We start from the raw sequence: 21,535 nt of genomic DNA, 5'->3' as shown, positions 1-21,535 counted from the left end.
ACAAATGAAAAAAGCCTGCAAACTATATAAAAAACTTTTTTTTTAGTTTCTGTTATAAAATTTTTGCAATAAGTAATTTTTCTCCTTCACTGATGTGTGCTGATGAGGCTCCACTGATGAGGCAGCACTGATAGGTGGCACTGATGGGCACTGATAGGTGACACTGACAGGCCGCACTGATGGGGCACTGACAGGGCTCACTGATGGGCGCTGATTGTCAGCACTGATGGGCACAGATTGGCAGCACTTGTGGGCACTGACAGGAATCACTGATTGGCAGCACTGATGGGCACTGACAGGTATCACTTATGTACACTGGACTTCTACCTTAACCACTTGCCTACTGGGCACTTTTACCCCCTTCCTGTCCAAGACAATTTTCAGCTTTCATTGCTGTCACATTTTGAATGACAATTGCGCGGTCATGCAACACTGTACCCAAACAACATTTTTATCATTTTTTTCACACAAATAGAGTTTTCTTTTGGTGGTAGTTAATCACCACTGGATTTTTTATTTTTTGCTAAACAAACCAAAAATAGACTGAAAATTTAGAAAAAATAAATGTTTTTTTTTTTGATAGTTTGTTATAAAATTTTGCAAACAGGTAATTTTTCTCCTTCACTGATGAGGCTGCTCTAATGGGTACTGATAAGCTGCACTGATGGGCACTGATGAGGCGACACTGATAGGGGGCACTGATAGGTGGCACTGATGGGCACTGATGAGGAGGCACTGATGAGGCTGTACTGATAGGCACTAATGAGCACTGGTAGGTGGCATTGATGGGCTCTGATAGGCGGCGCTGATGAGCACTGATAGGCAGCACTGATAGGTGACACTGATGAGGGGGCACTGATGGCCACTGATTGGCAGCACTGGTGGGCACTGATTGGCAGCATGGGTGGGCAATGTGGGGACTGCACTGATAAGGACACTGATAATCAGTGCCCTGATTATCAGTGCCGATGTCTCTTTAACATAAGCCGGTTATCGGCTTTCTTCTTCTGTCCTCACGCTGACAGTGCAAGGAGCAAAAAGCCGATAACTGACTTGTGTTGACATCCGTGATCAGCTTTCATTGGACACAGCTGATCACGTGGTAAAGGGCCGCTGTGATTGGCTTAAATGGTTTATTAAGTTTTGGACAGAGCGTGGAAAGGGCTGGAACCTCTGGCAGGATTTTACTGTTTGTGTCCTTATCATGAATGTTTCTCCTCACCTGCTAGGAAAATAAAATTTAAAAATTTTCTCCAACAGGGAACTCCTGGCATTGTTTCATTGCTGTCTGTGCCTTCCTGCCCCAGTGATTATCTCATTTTAAAAGCATCACAGGGACAGGAAGTGAGACGGCATCTACCCAATTAGGTCACAGATGGAAATATAAACTGACATTATAAACCTACCTGTACCTTGTAATTTCCACCTGCATAAGATGTGCATTAATCATGTAATTTTTAGGTTGTTGTTTTTTTGTCCTGTATGTATACCCTATAGTAGAGCAAATCTTCACATTTCTATGTCAGAGGTTTCTGTTTGTGTTCAAACATGGGCAATGCGGCATTGCACTGCGCAGGTCGTGTATGATCTCTGTATTTTAAAAACTGACACTTCCTGTGAAGAAACTATATATCCCACAATCCCTGAGTCTAGTGCTCTGCAGGTGAGGGCTAAGCAGTAATTTAATTTGATACAGACACAAACCAGCAGAGTAATAACAGAGAGATCACCATACAGTCTTTCATCGCATTAGTACTCCCACATTTGTGATGCAACACAGAGGAAATGGTAAGGCCTGTCCCTTTAGCGAACAGGAACAATCTAGGTGAATGAATACATGGACATAGGGAAATGTCAGCCCTGACACTACAAACTGTAGCCACAACATGTAAGCACAGCATTACAAAATAAAATAAACAGCATGGGGACTACAACTACACTAACATTTAGTCAAAACAACAAAGACATTTGAAAGTGTACTATGCTTTTAACTCTTCCCCATTCTATTAAAAACTAAACCAAATAAAAAAATGATTGTACTTAAAAATAATTTGTCCGGGATACCAGATTTCATTATTATATTTGTATTTTGTGAATTTTACTTACAAACATAATGTTAATAATGATTACTTTGTCTCATTAAATAAAGAAAAAAGGAAACAATTCCAAAACTCTAATAAGAAGTGAGGTGGACCTTCAAAGTAGAAAACCCATCAGTGTATCAGGTCATAATCATAGTCTTCATCATTTTCCATGTCAAGCAGTTCATTAAATTTGAGCTTTTTTTTGTGTTCTTTTCTTTTGTCAAAGGTGTAGCTGCTCCCACAATGCCGTAACATAGTTTCAGAGGACATCCATTTTTCACCACGGCAGTAACTTGGTTCAATACAATGTCCTTCTTTTATATCAGTTCCTTTATCAACTAATACATTTCTGACCTTCAGAAGTTTGCAGGTGCAATTCCAGGGGTTGCCATCTAAATAAAGGTGTTGTAAACGTGGCAAGCACTCCAAAACCTGGTGATCTAGGGAAGTGATTTTGTTATTTCGAAGGTTGAGAACCTGAAGCTGTTTCAAATTATTTACATCTTGAACTCCAATGTGTTCAATTTTGTTGCCTTTGAGGTCTAAGCGGGTAAGGGTCATCGGAAGCCTAAAAAAAATAAAAGCAAGATCATAATTGACTTTAACCAGCTGAGCCCTAAAAACAAACTCCATTGGGCACGAGCCTTATTTATTTATTTGAGGTATTTTTACTGTACAGCATTAACAATTTAATCAGCACTAATAATGTACATCCACATCAGTCCTTGTCCTGAAGAAGCTTACAACTCAAGGTTCCTACCTCACATACATACAGACACATACTAGGGCCAGTTAAGAAAGGAACCAATTAACCTACCAACATGTCTTTGTAGTGTGAGAGGAAACCAGAGTAGCTGAAGGGAATTCATGCAAGGACAGGGAGAACATGCAAACTCCATGTCCTGGTTGGGTTTCAAATTGAGGACGCTAGCTCTCTTCCTGTCAACAGCCACTATTGCAGACAACTCCCAGCTGTCAAACATGACAGCAGAGACTTGCTCTGCATTACAGCAGTGGCTTCAGTCATTGCTGTATAAAACAAAGCTTCTGAACAGGGTTACAGCCATTGTTATTGTTTCATACATGGGCAGAGGTGACCTTTGATCTACATGTCAGTTAAAGTATATCTATGGTCAAAATGTAAAATCATATATTTCCTAGTTATTTCCAGCCTATTCCTATTTTGGGAATTCTGTGACACATATTCACTATGCCTTGGTAAGTAGGCACTGCTGTGTCACGGATTTTACAGAGCCTGTCCTCTGAAGTACAGAGGTGCTCTGAGCAGCAGTTTCAGGAGGAAGCTGCAAAGCATGCAGGGAGTCCAGGAAGTTGTGGAAAGAGTTGGCCAGCAGACAGGAAGCACTCACAACATGTCATGGAAGGAGATTTTCAAGTTAGCTCATATTGGTTTGATTGGTTTGTCAAAAACAACTTCTGTATGCATTGTTGTTACAATGCTGATGTTATAAAATGAAAGTAAATGCTGTGATCAAAGATTTTCTTTGAAGCCTAAGATTACTTTAAAAAAAAAAGAAAATCAGCACAAGGATATATTACCTTCAGCATGAAATGTCGCTTATGCTGCTGTGTCCTGGTTTAGCAGAAATCTTCCTCCTCCTAGGTACCCCTTTCCCACCCCAACTTCCATAATCTTCTGGTGTGACTTGGGTTAAAGTGGATGTAAACCCTCTCCTATATCCAGTGAAGTGAACAGCCTCAGATGTTACACAGGAAAAAACAAATTTCCCTACATAAGTTTTACTTGTATATCTGCTGTCTTTCCCTTTCTACATTCTTTAGAAAGTTCACATCGTGTAACAAATCCTTCTTCCTCTTCCAGCAGTGGGTGTGGAGTCCGGGAAAATACTGTGTGAGAGCTGATTGGAAGAAAGGCACACATTCCCCCTCCACCTAGGCAGAGGAATAAAGAAACATGCAGAGCTCTACTGTGAATAGACCAGCTCTCTGTTAATCTATCTCTTAGCACCCTCCCCGACACAAATTTCCAGCTGCCATTATCTCGTGTGTCGGAGAGCTTGTCAGAAGTGACTCTGCTGATAACAGAGGAACGGAGCAGCAGAAAGATACGGCACTCAGAGCTTTGGAGAGAGATAATTAAACACTACAGATATATGTGCTTAGGTCAGATTTCATGAATGGAGTTTACAACCACTTTTAAGAAATAAGACAGTGTTGATGGGGGAATCCCACCTGCTATAATCGCTGGCATTAATTGCATGCTAGAAATCTAACATGCTGGTTGTACCCAAATTGATTTATGGATTGACAATCATCCTGCCCATATATATAGATCGAATCTCGGCCAGTCCCTGCTGAACCGGTAGAGATTCAAACCATCTATGGCTGGCTTATGGGAGCTGAGCTCATCAAAAGTGCCAACCTATGCCCACCCTTGGTTTTCACTTTTTGAAATGGTCCATGGCCAACCAGGGGAACTACACAAGTGCCATAGCCCACTCTCTCACTACCCTTTTGCAATGCGCCACTAGACACCTTGTTTAATGCATGTGCTCTGTAGACTTGATGAATATAGCTACTGGCTCTGAATCAAATGAAGAAGAGCAGTAGTTTAATTGAATTTATTTTATTATATTATATATTTGCCAATTTGACATCATCCACTGTCTAGTAGGTAACAAACTTACCCCTGTGGAATTGACGCCAGAAGGTTTTGTTCCATGGCCAAGTTGGACAAGTGAATACACCCTTGGAGTATTTTCTCTTCAAACTGAATCATTCCATTATTGTCCAGGAACAAATGTTTAAGGTTTGACAGCCCCTTTATGTCTTGTGCTGTCACTCTTGAAATCTGGTTATCACTGCAGTCAAGTCTCTGTAATTTGATTGGTAGTTTATTTGGGAGAGATGAGAGGTGGTTCTTGGTCAGATCTAAAGAGGTAAGATTGACAATAGACTGGATACCATCTGCTGAGGAAAGTTGGTTCCCAGAAAGGTTAAGTTCAGATAGATTTTCCAACTGCTTTACATCTCTGACACGAACATTTTTTATGTTATTCCTCTCAAGCTTTAAAGAAAGCAGTGATCGGGGAAGTTGTGCTGGAATTTTAGCCAGTTGGTTTCCTCCCAGCTTTAGAAATTGCAAGCTTGGAAAGTGTGAAAAGAAATTTTCATGAAAGAAGAGCATCTTGTTGTTCTCCAAGCTTAGGTATCTTAGTTGTGTCAGCTTAGCTGTTCCAGATATGCTTTGCATTCCGTTACTGTCCAGGATCAGGCGCTGTATATTTGTCAACATAGAGAATGTATCAAAAGACAATGTCACCAGCATGTTGTTCTGGATTTCAAGCACCTTTAGCTTGGTTAATCCATCAAAATCATAGTGATGAACAGAATGAATGGAATTGTCTCCAAGTTTCAAAACTTCCATACTTGGTGGAAGTGATCTGGGAATAGTTGTTAACTTATTCTTCCATACTTCCAACACTATCAAGTTACTCAGTGCTTTAAAAGTGTTATTTTCAGTTGTCTCTGTCCCACTGGAAAAGAGCACCAACTCTTGCAAACCAGACAGGCCAGCGAAGTCTGAGACCTGGGGAAAAAAGGAATTATAATATTAAATGCTATTAAATGTCTTTTATGCCTTTTTATGTATTACATTCAAAATTTTGCTATATAAATAGTTGACATTAAAGTGTATCTTTGGCCACAAGTAGGACTATGAACTAAGATTTGCCCTGTGCACTGTATTAATTCAGCTTCAGCTTACTGTTTGCAGGCAGGCTCAGTCTACTTTCTCAACTGCAGGTGGTGCTCTTCTGCAGCGGCGCTGTAGTTGGAGAGAAAGTCAAGAATAAAATAGTTCCTCTATGGTTTCCTCTGTCACTGGAGAAGCAATCCATTTGGATGTTTGCCACCCCATGTGACTCTAGCAGTCATCTTGGGTCAGGCAGAGCCTATTTAAAGCCCTTGCTCCAAGGTTTGACATGCATTTTGTGAGTTTGTAGAGTAGGTACAGGTTCCCAACCTGGTAGGGACACAACTAGCGGCAGGGAAAGGAGGGAAAGTGTAGGGCTTGCAAATTCTCTGGACAGGTTCCTGCTTGGGCACAGGGCGGCTAGGCCGCCTCCTGCCTCTCTCAACAGGCACTGTCAGTTTGGCTGAATCCTGCTCTCTACATGCTGTTGGACCTGTGAGCATTCCCAGCAGCACTGCCCTCCCACTTAATTATTTGGTAACTGTCATTGTATTATTTCAATACCAGTTCTTTCATCGCACTGTGACTGTGTGTGTTATTGCCACCACACCATGCTGCACCCTACCTACATGTTACTTCTGCAAGTTAAAGGATAAGTTCACGTTTTAGAAAAAAAGTAATAAATGTACGTTTTTTTGCAGGTAAAAAAAATGTGCATTTATTTATTTATTTATTTTAAGCCTGTAAAGCATTGCACCAGCGCTCAGCAGATTGCTGGTGCCATGCAGGTCTCCTCCAGATCTGTCAGAGTATCTGTGTGAGCTTTGGCTGTACTTCTTTAGGAGTGTCTGGGAATGTCACTGGTAAAGCTGGTCATACGTTAATAGAATTTAATTTAGAAAATGTCATTTTAGGAACACTGTTTTGATTTTTTTAAATGGAGTCAAATTGGCATTCGTTTTCAACCTTAGTGACAATTAGATTTGAAAGAGAAGGATGGAATTTTTTTTCTAGAACACATTTCCAACAGTAATGCCCTGTACATACGGTCGGATTTTCCGACGGAAAAAGTGCGATCGGATTGTGTTGTCGGAAATTCCGATCATGTGTGGGCTCCATCTGACTTTTTCCGTCGGAATTTCCGACACACAAAGTTTGAGAGCATGATATAAAATTTTCCGACAACAAAATCCGATCGGTTAAATTCCGATTGTGTGTACACAAATCCGACGCACAAAGTGCCACGCATGCTCCGAATAAATTAAGAGACGAAAGCTATTGGCTACTGCCCCGTTTATAGTCCCGACGTACGTGTTTTACGTCACCGCGTTCAGAACGATCGGATTTTCCGACAACTTTGTGTGACCGTGTGTATGCAAGACAAGTTTGAGCCAACATCCGTCTGAAAAAATCCATGGATTTTGTTGTCGGAATGTCCGATCAATGTCCGATCCTGTGTACAGGGCATTAATGTGGTTTTCACTTTAAAATTGAATGTTACAAGCAAACAAAATTTTGAAGAACTTGCGAATGACATTTATCAGGTCATGTATGGCTAATTTAACACAGCAACCGATTGTAAAAGCTTTTATTCTTTTTCTAGGTGCAAATGCATCACTGGATTGCTTTGCATAGGATACAACTTTGAGAAAAGAAACAGAGAGCTGATAAAGTGAATTATCCGTCTAGGTGTGGCTACTATTACTTTGTGGTCCTAAAGATGGATACAGGTGCAAATTAATAAAAGCATATGAGGTCAGCACATCTAATACAAATTTTTTAGCAGAACTGGTAATTTTCTGAACAATTAGACCCGGGGTAACTGTAGCCTGCAATTTACTAAACAGATGCAAAGTTAGAAGCAATAATTCAGAACAGCTTTGGGATGACAAAGAGTATGCATACACTGCAGAAAAATACAAAACAGATTATGAAGCCACACAAACATGGACTTTTCACAGCAAACTAGCTCCATAGCACAGTTTCTATACTACCCTATGATAACAGGATATCTACCTAATGTTGCCCATATACTAGCCAAAAAATCGTTCAAAAATCTGTCATTTGGACAGTTCGTTTGTTTTTCTTCCAGTTAATGTACACAAATCGAAAATTGGTTGTGTAGTTTTTGAGCAAAAAAAAAAAAAAATCGAAGGAAAAGTCCATAAATTGAAAGGGTAATGTGTGTTGCCTGTTAAAAATTGAACTGTTGGTACTGCACATACTGTATGTGACCCAGAACCAAAAAACAAACGAGTAACTGGCTTATTTAGGTTCATTTACTGGATCATTTTTCATTTGAAATGTGGTCATTACGGGGGGGCAGGAGGCGGAGCCTAGCGGAGCAGACATGCATTGTTAGAGCTCCACACCGCTGAGGAGAAAAGGGAAGGACAAAGCGGAGCCTGCAGGCTCAAAAGGTATCCATTTGAACCTTTTTGCCCCAGGGAACAAACTGTGAAAGTTTGGGCAGGAAATATGGTACTGGGAGGAAACCGTGGCAGAAATAAAAATCACCTCACAAAGAGCTCACAGGCACTCACTGCAGCTGAAGCAGCTCCAGTCACCTCACAAGATACAGCATCAGGGCGCTCTCACAGACAGAAAATGTCACAGCAAGACTCTCCATTTGAGTCAGATACAGAACAAATCCTCTCACAAACTTCTCCACAAGCCTCCTCAGTATCCCCAGTAATATTATTACAATTTGAAAAGATGCTTCATAAGGCTTTAAAACAAACCTCAGACCAAATAACAAAAAGCCTAGCCAAAGAAATAAGAGAGCTGGGAAACCGCACCGCAGCCTTAGAAATAAAAATGGATGAAATTGAAATTACAACCCAAGAAAATATAACAGAATTGGAACAATTAAAAAAAGAGAATTTAATACTTCAAACTAAGCTCGAAGATTACGAAAATAGAGCCAGACGTTCAAACTTGCGCATAAGGGGAATACCTGAAACTGTGACAGACCTGCAATCTACTATTACTGCTCTATTACAAGAACTAAAGCCAGATATCCCTATTGAACGTTTAGAACTGGACAGAGTACACAGAGCCCTCACAGCCAAAAAGAAAGATGGACCCCCACGTGATATAATCACAAAATTTCATTATTACAGAACGAAAGAACAAATACTAATTGCTGCAAGAGAAAAAAAGGAACTTAATTTTCAAGGACACAATTATCAAATTTTTGCTGACCTATCCCAACTTACTATTACTAAAAGACGATCCATGAAACCCCAACTAATGGAACTGCAACGCCACAACATTATGTATCAATGGGGCTTCCCCTTTTCAGTCAGATTTAACTACCAAGGTACAATTTACAGAAGCAGATCAGCAGATGAACTACAACAAACCCTTTTAAAATTAAATCTGACAGAACCCACAAGCAGCAACACTCCCACACACAGAAGAATGGCATCATCTTCACCTTCAGGCAGCACCCAGAAAATTCCAGAACAAAATGGGAATCATCATTCTCACAAAAGAGGATGTTATGCCACATCATCCATGGACCAAGAAGATTCAATGGACTGACATCCTAATTCCTGATATCTCTTCATTTATTATACTAAGAGATGGTTCTCTATAAAAAACCTATATTTATAACTGAATGTAACTGCATTCTGATAGTCACACACTGTGTGGGATCATGTTACATTCCAGTTATATTTCTTATTACTTCTGATTCATATAGCCTTAGAATATATAAGTGAAATAAGGAAATTCTTGTTCAGTTATATATTATCAGGTAATAACAATAGATTTATTACTTTTTAGGACAAATATGTTCAATAATCCAGAAGTAATGGAAGCTTTTTCTTTCTTTTCTTAAAACAAATATATTATTACCTAACTAGTTCCTAGAATTATGTTTTTGTTTATTCTAATCTGAAGCAATACAACCTCAATTTTATGAGTTAACATATCTAAACAGTTGCATATGAATAAAATATGTAATTGTTTACTCTAAAAGGGTTAAAATCCCAAAATAATTCAAACTATCTTCATCAATACCAAAGTTATTAACAGTACCTTTCTAACTGAATTATTTAGCCTAGGGCAAGACTAACCATATACAACCACCCTGGAATAAATAATTTTAACAAAAACTATATTCTGCACTCCAATTAATGAAACATCATTTTGATGTCTTTTGACATAGCACTTCTCTCCTGTAAGCGGAAGATCCGTGTACCCCCATTAGCCCTCCTCATTCTCCCAACCATATTATGTGGGAGTGTGACGAAGGCACTTATTCCCCTGAGAGAGATATTTATTCTCTTTCACGGGTAAATTGTGATTACTTGCAAAAAATAATTTATACAATGTATCATCTAATCTCATATGTTTTTTGTTTACTCTTTACTCCAGAATTCACTGGTTTCTTTTCTATCTATTCATCTCTTCAGTCCACACAGGTTGATCTGCGCAGTCAGCTCTGCATAACAAAAAGTAAGTCAAAACTATTTGATCTATTGCCATGGTACCACTGAATATACTTTCCCTGAATGTTCAGGGAATAAATGTCCCTCAAAAAAGGACCAAAGCCTTCCGTACTTTCCATAACAAGAAGGCTCACATAGTATGCCTCCAAGAAACACACTTCACCAAAGATTCTACTCCAAAATATATTTCTCCTTTTTATCAACAAATTTACACGGCTTCTGCCTGTACCAAGCAAAGGGGAACTCTAATTGCATTTCACCGATCCACACCATTCACCTTATCATCAGAAATTAAAGACCCAGAAGGGTAGATACCTGATACTCATGGGTTATATAATGGATACAGCAATCACGGTGATTTCCTACTACGCTCCCAACAAACAACCTACACCATTCCTCTCACATATATTACAAGTGATTAATACACACAAAATAGGAACAGTGATAATGTGTGGGGATTCGAACCAGGTCCTCCTCCCATTTCTAGATAAATCACCTTTTACACCATCCAAAATAACCTCTAGATTACCTTTTTCTCAACTTCTTTCCAAATACAATCTGGTAGATTCGTGGAGAGAAAGTAACCCAATGAAAAAGAAATTCACTTATTTCTCGCACCCTCATCAAACCTTCACCAGAATAGATCATATTTTTCTAACAATAGGAATGATACCAGAAATTATTGCATCAGATATAATTCCGATTCCGTGGTCTGACCATAATGCAGTATACACTACTATAGCCTCAGCCATACCAAAAGCGCATGACCCAACGTGGTACTTACCGGACATAATGCTCAAACACCCACTACATCAGATGGCCATTGAACAAGCTTTAAAGGAATACATATCAATTAATAATACAACAGACATCTCCCCAATAACACTGTGGGAAGCTCATAAGCCTGTCTTGCGTGGTACAATACAAAGACAAATGGCACTATTTAAACGGGAACGCAAAAATCTAGCAAAAAAACTAGAACTCAATTTTAATGCAGCCTACATATCATTTCAAGATAATCCATCTCAGAGTACAAAATCTCATCTGGAAAAATCTAGATTGGAATACGATCTATTTCTCACTGAGTCAGTTGATAAATCCCTCAAACGCTCCAAACACAATTTCTACATGAATACAAACAAACCAGGTACATATTTGGCTCGGGCATTAAATTCAACTAACAAATCTTTCAAACCAATACGTTTGAAATTATCAAAAAATGTTTACACTTGTAATCCAGTTAAAATAGTCCATAAATTTCACTCACATCTCGCAACTTTATATAAGACAAACAATGAATTTAATCCTACAGAGGCTGAATCCTTCTTCTCAAAAATAACCTTACCTGAGTTATCTCAGAATCAAAAAAGCAGTTTGGATGAGCCTATAACTATAGATGAAGTTGCTAACGCCATAAAAGACCTAAAACTTAACAAAAGACCAGGCCCAGATGGCTACTCGGCTTTATACTATAAAACATTCTCAGAAATACTCTCTCCCATTCTCACTGAAACGTTTAACAAACTTCTAGATGGACATTCTTTTCGGCAAGAAACACTAATGGCAATTGTTTGTATGATCCCAAAACCCCTTTCTGATGATACTTCCTGTGTGAATTATTGGCCTATCTCTCTGTTAAACCTCGATATTAAATTATTAGCAAAAATAATAGCAAAACGCCTTAATAGCATTATAGGAAAATTAATACATAGAGATCAAGTAGGCTTCATGCCAAATAGACAGGCAGGCGATAATATACGCAGGGCAGTGTTATTGGCACATATTGCTAAAAAACGGAAAATCCCTTTATGTTTTCTATCTCTCGATATTAAGAGGGCATTTGACACAGTATCCTGGCAATATATGCAATATTCATTACAAAAATGGGGTTTTGGACCCCACTTTTTAACATGGATCAAAGCATTATATAATAAACCCAAAGCCTATATAAAATATGCTGGATACAAATCTGAAGCCTTTAATATCGCAAGAGGTACCCGACAGGGTTGCCCATTATCTCCCTTATTATTTGCCCTTATACTCGAACCCATGGCCCAATACATCAGAACAAACCAAACTATAACTGGCATTGAAGTAGGAGGTATTACACACAAATTATGTATATTTGCAGACGATATATTACTTTTTCTATCATCACCACAGGTCTCTGGTCCTAACTTAATACCAGCTCTTGATGGATTTGCAGCCCTATCCGGCCTTATGATTAATCCTAAGAAATGCCTAATGCTTAATATTTCACTCACAAACATGGAATTGATCCCGGCTAGGGCTGCACTCCCATTCACATGGGCAGAAAAATCAATCCCATATCTTGGAATTCATTTAACGGCATCTCATTCTGACTTATTCTCAACCAATTATCCTCCTGTATTAAGACAGATCACAAATCTAATAAAACAATGGTCGCAACTTCCTTTATCCTGGATAGGGAAGATTAATGCAATCAAAATGACTATTCTACCCAAATTGCTTTATCTATTCAGAGTCCTCCCTATTCCAATTCCTTCCTATTTTTTGAGAATAGTACAAAAAAGAGCAACTTCGTTTATATGGGGCTCTTCTAAACCACGTATACCTATACACACACTACATCTTCCCAAAAATAAAGGAGGCCTGGGATACCCTAATTTTACTAACTACTACAGAGCAGCACATTTGGCCAGTCTGTCCAAATACCATGCAAAACAGGAAATCCCATTATGGGTATTTATAGAGGCTTCAGAAAATGACCCACTATTAATATCAAATTTATTATGGCTTGATCCTAAAGACCGCTTTAAAATTCATAATCCCATAACTAAACACTTCTTATCTCTCTGGGATAAACTAAAAACCAAATATCAGTTACAATCTCCACACAATCCTCTCCTTTCTTTTATCAGAAATCCGGCCTTTTATCCGGCATGGATCTACCCAAATTCTTTTAAAGCTTGGACAACATCAGGCATTCAGACACTAAATGACTTCATAGCATCTAAATCATTCCTTTCATTCCCATCGCTTAGAGAAAAATATGATCTACCAAACTCTGAGATATTTAGATATCTCCAAATCAAAAATTTCTATACACCATTCCTAAAGGGGGATACACCATTATCCCAATTATCCATTTTTGAATCAATCTGTACAAAAGATCCATTTGCTAAAGGTACAATTTCATCACTTTATAATCAATTATATGGAGTAGCAAATCTTAATAGACCGTCTTACGTTCAGAGGTGGGAGGAGGACCTGGGACGAACTTTAGAAGACACGGACTGGTCTAACATATGGCTCACATCTAAGTCATCTTCACCCAACATCTTAGCACTGGAGACAAATTATAAAGTCCTAACTCGCTGGTACCTTGTACCCGCTAGAGTGGCAAAATATTCACCTAATACCTCAGCTCTTTGTTTTCGAGGATGCCCAGAAATAGGCACATATTTACACATATGGTGCACGTGCCCAGTAATCCAAACCTTCTGGAAGGAAGTCTTCGTGATTGCATCTAAAATATTTAAAAAAATAATACAACCAGATCCATATTTAACTTTACTTAATCTAAAACCGGAATGGTTAACACTCTCTCAATTCAAACTTATGATCCAACTAATAACGGCTGCAAAACAAACAGTGGCCAAGGCATGGAAATCTCCTACATTGGTACTAGCAGAAACAATTCACGGAATGAATAATACAATGTCCCATACTAAGATGGTAGCCATCGATCAAAATCAAATTCCAAAATTTGAAAAACTTTGGCATCCTTGGATAAAACAACAGTTCCTGTCAAACTTCAATGACTCTGTCCTGTTGCCATGGTAACAGACTAAATGACTTACAGAGACACCCATTCTAAGGCTTCAAAGAGAACTAAAAAGAATAATAAACTGACGAGCGGGACAACCTTGTGGACCATACCTCTACCTTTCAACCCTTTTTCTTCTTTTTCTTTCCTTTTCTCCACCTTACGATTAAAGCTCATTATCAGAATTTATTTGACCTATATACACTCTACTTGTAAACAATATGTATAGTAGGTATAAATCATTTAAATACCTACAAAAGTAACTAAGGAAATGATATATATCTTTAATTTAGGTTTACGTAAACCCAGTGTTTAATATTTGAAATTTCATTATGTTTACCTATAGAAACCCTACTGTAAAACAATGAGCTTACTTTATAGATCCTTGTAAACTTACTTTATGTATCTTTATAACATTGTATACTCAATAAACTTCTTTTGACAAGGAAATTTGGTCATTACATGATGGCAATATCGGTTGCTCTGACGACCGTGCGGTTCGTATTTCGAAAACAGGTTTGAATGATTTTTCGACTGGTATGGCTAGCATAAGAATAGGTACTTCAATGAAACATCACAGAACACAGCCACTTGCAATTATCCTCATAAATAGCATGTCAGGTATCAGCAACAGAGGTGGCCAGACTTGTGTGGCTACACTCAGGAGACTGGGACCAGATTGTGTATGCTTCAAGACCCCTTTCACACCAAGGCGCTTCAAAAACGCCCTAAAACGTTATTACTGTGTTTTTACCGCGTTTTAGGGGCGCTAGCGGTAAAATTAACACAACACTGCAGGCGTTTTAACAGCGTTTTTCAAGCGTTATTGAAGCATGTGTTATTGTTGCTATTTTTCTGCTTGCATGTTTATCCTTTGTGAGATCATGTAAAACAATCAGTGTCTTGTAAAGTAACAAGCAGTGTCTTGTTTTACTTCAAATCTTCATTTTTCTGGGATTAATTCTTTTTTTGACACTTTAATTTTGTTTTTTTGGCACTTTGATGGTCTGTTTAATCATTCTGACCTTCCCACAATTTCAGTCCTGTTGTTGTAGATGCTCTCTTTTCTGCTTGCATGTTTACCTTTTTGTGAGATCATGTGACTTTTCTACAGCTCAGGGTGGATTATAGGCGCTATTCAGGCGTTTTTACAGTGTTTACAATTCATTTCAATGGAGAGGGGCGTTTATGAAGCGCTTTTTTCAACGCCCAAAAGCTGCTCCAAAGATGCTGCTTTCAGGACTTTTCTCAACGCCCCGCCAGCGCAATGCCTCAGTGTGAAAGGGTCCATTGAGATGCATGGTGAGCGTTTTATGAGCGTTTTAATAGCGTTATTTTTAGCGCTAAAACGCTGCAAAAATGCCTTGGCGTGAAAGGGGTCTAAGTGAGATTGACAATGAAACAAAATCATTCCAAACACCAGCACACAGCAAACATGAAAATATAAGTGAACAAACAAACCCAGTGACAAAGTGCCTGACTAATAACAAACAAACAGAAGCCTAACTAACAACTAACTATATACAATATATACAAATGGGGAACACTGAAAGCAGGTAAAACTGGAGGTGTAGGGAGCAGATGGGAAGGGGGAAACAAAACTGGGAACAGGGGAAGCAGACTTAAGGCAGCAGGATACAGGGTACAGAAAACAGGGCAGGAACAGGATAACTGCTAGTAGTATCTGGCAGCAAGCAAAACACTGCAGCGAGAGGCAACTAGAAGGGGAGGACCTAAATAACCTTTCAGCAAGCAGCATCAGGTGGAAACTAATTACTGGGGTCTGCTGGCTGGTGGAAGACACCTGCTGGTGGACACTGGAATTACAACTCTCTGCCCAATGAACCACAGTGCTACCAGCAGATGATCCAGGTCCTGACACAGCATTCCTCTCAGTGAAGTTCAGGGTAGATCTGGTAAGGCAGATGAACAGCTGGATGAATCCAAGGCATTAGGATGGGGGGGGGTGCCTCACTGGAACTAGATCACTCTGGCAGCAATTAGAGAGGGGGTCCCGTGTGTAGTTGTGGAAAATAGAACCTAAAAGGGCCTGCAACTGCATCTAAACATAGTAAGTAAATGAAACTCTGCTGCAATAGATTTATGCATGGTAATTTTCAGGCAATTTCAACCAGCTTACCACTAACAGTTTTTGTCAATAGTGTTGTTCTATTCTGTTCAGTTGTTCTAGGATCATGGTTATATGTGTGTGTCCACTTTAAAAATGGTGTGGCAGAGCATGGCTCTGTCCCTATGAAATTGGATGTAAAAGGGACACAGAGTTTGCGTATCTGCGGATTGCAAGACTACAGAGGGTAGATTCGAAATGGAGAAAACTGCTCTGGCAGGAAACAGCCGACAACAACTGTGAAATGCCTGGAAAGTGACGTCATCCATAGAGTTACTATGAGGCTTCCGTTTTCGGCTGCCTCTCCTGCACATGCCTACACAGAGAAGCCGCTGCTGACACCTCATTGTGGGAGTGGAGCGGAGTGGCTGCAGAAAAGGAATGTATAGAGATGTTTGCTTTACTGGGCTAGATTAATTAGTTTTATAATGTCTCAGAGTAGGCGTGTGACACGCACAGAAGGACTACACTTTAAAAAAAAATGGGCACCACAGGATTAAACTGTTTCTGGGACTGTTTTTTGTAATATAAAAAAAAAACTTTTTCAACATATTTGTTTTGATTTAAATATTTTGTCACAATAATATTATTTATACTATTGTTTTGATGCACAGGATATTGATTGCTCTTTACTGCATGCTGGCACTATTTTTGGTTATAGACTGTCTATATGCACGGCAGCACTTTTTTTTTTTTCTTGATAGATGTTTTTTATTGGATATGCGATGTATTAATTTGTCTAGCACTTTGAATAATTTGTTCGTTCACAGTTAAATAGATTTATGTAGATCAGAGCTAACCATTTTTTATCCTATCCTAGAGGTTGCCTGTCTGTCCCTATGGAATGGCTCCCTGTGCAGCCAGATGCAGTGAGATGTTGTTTGCCCGAATGCTGGCTTTAGTGATCCTGTAGCTAGCCAATTTTTTTTTCTCTAGCAGCAGAATCACCCATCTGATATCAGCCTACATAGTCTGTATAACCTTGTAAAAGATTGTGTGGCTTTCTAAATCACTATAACTACTATTACTAACATACCTCCCAGTCCCAACCTTCTGAAATGTTAGAGGGACATCTTTTAGCACACAGTATATAGACAAAGGACACATTCCTGATTCCTGCCATGGCCCACGTTAACCAGACCACAAAGATTTATTATGCAGAAAACTAGTTAAAGCATAGCTCCACCTTAAAAAAAATTATTAAAAGCCAGCAGCTACAAATACTGCAGCTGCTGACTTTTAATAAATGGACACTTACCTGTCCAGGGTCCAGCGATGTCAGCAGCCGAAGCTGATCAATCGCTTGGCTCTCAGCTGCCCCCGCTGCCATCCTTGGTCAGGGAATCGGGAAGTGAAGCGCTGCGGCTTCACTGCCCGGTTCCCTACTGCGCATGCGCGAGTCGCGCTGCGCCTCTGCACTGGTCCCCGTTGTGTTCTGTGTATTAGACAGGTATCTGCACCCCCCCTCCAGCCTGAAAGGTGCAAATTGTGGCACCGGAGGGGGGGAGGAATCCGATGAGCAGAAGTTCCACTTTAGGGTGGAACTCCACTTTAAGCCACAGAACTGCTTTTTTTTAACCTCTATTATTTGTTTCCTTTTTATATTTTCTTTTCAAAATAACAAATCTAGTGATATAGAGGTTGGATAAAAGTATAGTGTGTGTGTGTGTGTGTGTGTGTATAACAGGCTTTCTCAACCTTTTCAAGACTGAGGAACCCTTGAGTTAGCTTGCTGGTCTCAGGGAACCCCTGCTAAAAATGACTATAGCTATGACTCATGGTACATTAGGCTGGATTCACACCTACGCATTTTTAGTGCTTTATGCATTTTGCAGATTTGCACTACAGTCCATTAAACATGGTTCCCTATGGAACACGTTCTGTAGTGAAAATCTGCAAAATGCAAAAGGCACAAAAAAATGCATAGGTGTGAATCAGGCCCTAGTGTGAAGGTCAGTGGGAAAAATGTTCCTCACACTTGTGATCATTGGGAAGAATTCCCCCCTTACAGTTGGCTAAAAAGATCAATGGTGTCAGTGGGATCTGAAAGGCAGAAATTGCTCATTGCTTGAGGAACCCCTTGCAACCTCTGGAGGAACCCTAGGCTGAGAAACCTTGGTGTAGCCAGTGGTGTATTTTGGTTTTGTGCTGCCCTAGGTAAGACTATCAGGCACGCCCCCCCCCCATCTAAATTTGTCCCACCCCAGCCACGATATACCGTTCTTGTCTCAGGCTCTAATGGGGAAGCCGCATCCATTCACAGTGAACAGCTGCGGCTTCCTCATCAGACCCGGAGACATGATTCGTCCAAGTTCCATATATAGAATTACTGCCCATGATGTGATGTTCACAGTGATACCTCACATGTTTGGGATGAATGCTGTTTGCGTGCATGACCGACACGTACGTTTACCTTTGCGCACGAGCATGGGAGGACAGGGGCACTTTAAAAAAAAAGAATTATTAATTTCTTTTTTTTTTGTTTTAATGTAAACATCCTTGTGACAGCAAGAGGCATGTGACAGGTACTCTTTATGGAGAGATCCGGGGTCTACAAGACCGCAAATCCCTCCTCTGTACTTAAAAGCATTCAAAACACCAAGATCTGTGTTTTCGAATGCTTTAGATTTTTAAAAACTGGTGTTGATGGTTTCTGAGTAAAATGGAACTGATGTCATAGCTTCCGGTTTATTGTTATGAACAACCGATCCAAGCTGGTCCAGGCTTTGGTTGGCTGTCCAGCCAGCTGGTGGATGCACCATCTGGACGGTCCTGTCTTCCGGCCGGACGACAGAGCCGCGGGAGGGGGGGACGTCTCTTCCTGCTGCTTGTAATAACAATCGAGCAGCTAGTAATCTGCTCCAATTGCTATTACAAGAGAGCCTATCTCCGGTTCTAAACGATACTGGGGTGGTGATTGAAGCTGCAGGCATCAACCCGGTACAGCCACCGAAAGGTTGGGTAGTGGTTAAAGAGCCGCCTCTGCCCTTCTGCCTTGGAGGTGTGGAGGTGGCGCCGACCCCCTGAAAAATGCCGCCCAGGGAAAACTCCTTGTTTGCCTTGCAGTAGATACGCCCCTGGGTGTAGCATAACATTTTTGGTACTAAAATAGTACATTTTGTATAGAGATGTGCACATCAGGCCAAAAAGAGGGACAACTGAGGCTGCACAAAGGACAGAGGGATTTAGTCTCAAAAGAGCGACAGTCCTTCCACAAGGTTACTACTACTACAATGACAAAGTATAACAAACCAGTATGTTATATACATTTTCTTTCAGTGGATGTGTTTTTTTTTTTTTTGTTGTAGTTATACAATAGTAAATTGATGAATCTGTTTAAGGCTATATACACACCAGCTATTAGGGCTGGCCTCGTTCACTATAATCCAATACTGAGGGAAAATGTGTGTGTGTGTGTGTGTGTGTGTGTGTATATATATATATATATATATATATATATATATATATATATATATATATATATTTTAATATTATTTTTTTGTGGGGGGGATATTATAGCAAAAAGTAAAAAATAATGCGTTTTTTTTTTTTTTTTTAAATTGTCCCCATTTTTTTGTTTATAGCGCAAAAAATAAACCGCAGAGGCGATCAAATACCACCAAAAAAAAGCTCTATTTGTGGGGGGAAAAAAGGACGTCAATTTTGTCTGGGTACAACGTCGCACGACTGCCCAATTATCAGTTAAAGCGACGCAGTGCCAAATCGCAAAAAATGCTCTGGTCAGGAAGGGGGTAAGTTCTTCCGGGGGTGAAGTGGTTAATCTCTAGTGTGAATGTAGCCTAATACAATGCCAGTTCCTGCAGTGGGAATAAGCTGAGGTCACCTGCTATCATCAAACAAACATCATAAACCCACAGATGCCTCTCTAGGAAAATTTCATTTTTAGTTTTTTTTTTTTTGTTTAGTTTTTTTTTTTTATAGCTGGTAAAATAACTAAAAGAGATCTGTATTTTTCTAAATGTGTAAAAGTGTGTCATGTAGAACACCCTTTTATATGTATAGCATGCATAGCATTGTTGATAAGTAGATGTGGTTGCAGTGACATTTCATTGCAGTACCTGCACTCACCTGTAGGTGTCGTATCCTGCTGTGGCTGATGTAGAGCTTCTTGGTGGATACAGGGATCCCCCCTGGGATGTCAGAGATCCTAAAACATTGCATTGTCCTGGGGGAATCACAGCTACATCGCCGGGGGCAAAAAGCCAGACAATTGCATAGGCAGGAGAACAGGAACAGGAGACTAAGGACCAACATATTCAGCTAACCCTAGTGAAAGATGTGACTGACAATATATAGTATGATCAGATCTGATTATGGAGTGCAATCACTGTCTGTGTATTTATCTAAGCCAAGAGGTGACAGCCAACAATAGAGTCCCTGACAGTCCTGATGAATTATCAGTAAACAGAGGTGATCAGTACAGTGTTATGGAATGTGACCATCTGGGGGCTGTATGTGTGGTCTGATAAACCTAGTTACCTTTATCACAAATCAGAGCCTGAAGACAGGCAATGAATGAGCCAGGTCTGTCAATAGAAATGGATGCAGTGTTTGATACTTTTTATGTTTTTTTTTATTGCAATAAAAAAATACAAAATATATAACAGGCTAGATGTTATAGAATAAATGAATACAACACAGCATCTACAGTATTGGAAATTCTCCATATGCAGAGAGAAGTGCAAGGGGGTATAGCTCAGTGGTAGAGCATTTGACTGCAGATCAAGAGGTCCCCGGTTCAAATCCGGGTGCCCCCTTCTTTTGTGTATTTTTTATTTTTATTGTAACAGATATTCTCTTGCAGAATTGTTTCATTCTAACAAATAAATGCAATTCATGTTTCATATATTTTATTTGCGTGTATATTCTATAGCAAATCAAATCTTTTTATATACACAAAAGCAAGCAGACACAAAGCACTGTGTGGATGAACCATCTCTACTGACACCCAGTGGCCAATACTAGGAACTTTTGGTCTTTCTCTTTTTGCCACTGATTTGTTATACATTTAACATTTCACTAATCATAGTCTCGTGCCCAGAATATGTCTAATAAAATTCAGCTAAGGGGTAACTCCACTTTAGTAGGGGGAAGCAATGTATACAATTGCGACACAAGTCATACTGTAATTGAAAATTATTAAGGCTGGGTTGACACTGATGTGGCCGCAGGTCACAGCAGGGGTCAGTTGCGTCCCTGTTCACCGATTCAGGTGCAGATCGGGTCTGAATTTTTGCCTGAATTTGCACCTGAAACTGAGCCAAAGACACACAGGACCCTTTTCCAATGCACTCCATAGAGAGCCAGTAACACTCTCCTGTCATGCAAATTGGATGCAGGGAAATCCGTGTGAACCCA

General features: G+C 39.7%; 1 protein-coding gene and 1 non-coding gene across 2 annotated transcripts; one reads left to right on the top strand and one right to left on the bottom strand.

The window, feature by feature from the left end:
• Positions 1-2,104: 2,104 nt before the first annotated feature.
• Positions 2,105-20,338, bottom strand: LOC141141256 (nephrocan-like). Its single transcript, XM_073628936.1, has 3 exons — positions 20,246-20,338; positions 4,754-5,655; positions 2,105-2,652 (listed from the first exon to the last, which is right to left on the bottom strand). Exons 1-3 carry the CDS (start codon positions 20,336-20,338, stop codon positions 2,214-2,216), a joined length of 1,434 nt encoding a protein of 477 aa, XP_073485037.1. The 3' UTR covers positions 2,105-2,213.
• Positions 20,339-20,862: 524 nt separating this feature from the next.
• Positions 20,863-20,934, top strand: TRNAC-GCA (transfer RNA cysteine (anticodon GCA)). Its single transcript has one exon. It is a non-coding gene; the product is annotated as a tRNA-Cys (tRNA).
• Positions 20,935-21,535: the final 601 nt, after the last annotated feature.

The sequence above is a fragment of the Aquarana catesbeiana genome, linkage group LG04 (genome assembly GCF_042186555.1).
Source record: "Aquarana catesbeiana isolate 2022-GZ linkage group LG04, ASM4218655v1, whole genome shotgun sequence".
Classification (NCBI taxonomy): Eukaryota; Metazoa; Chordata; class Amphibia; order Anura; family Ranidae; genus Aquarana; species Aquarana catesbeiana.
Note: the sequence above shows the minus strand (reverse complement) of the source record. Positions and strands in the feature narration are given on the sequence as shown.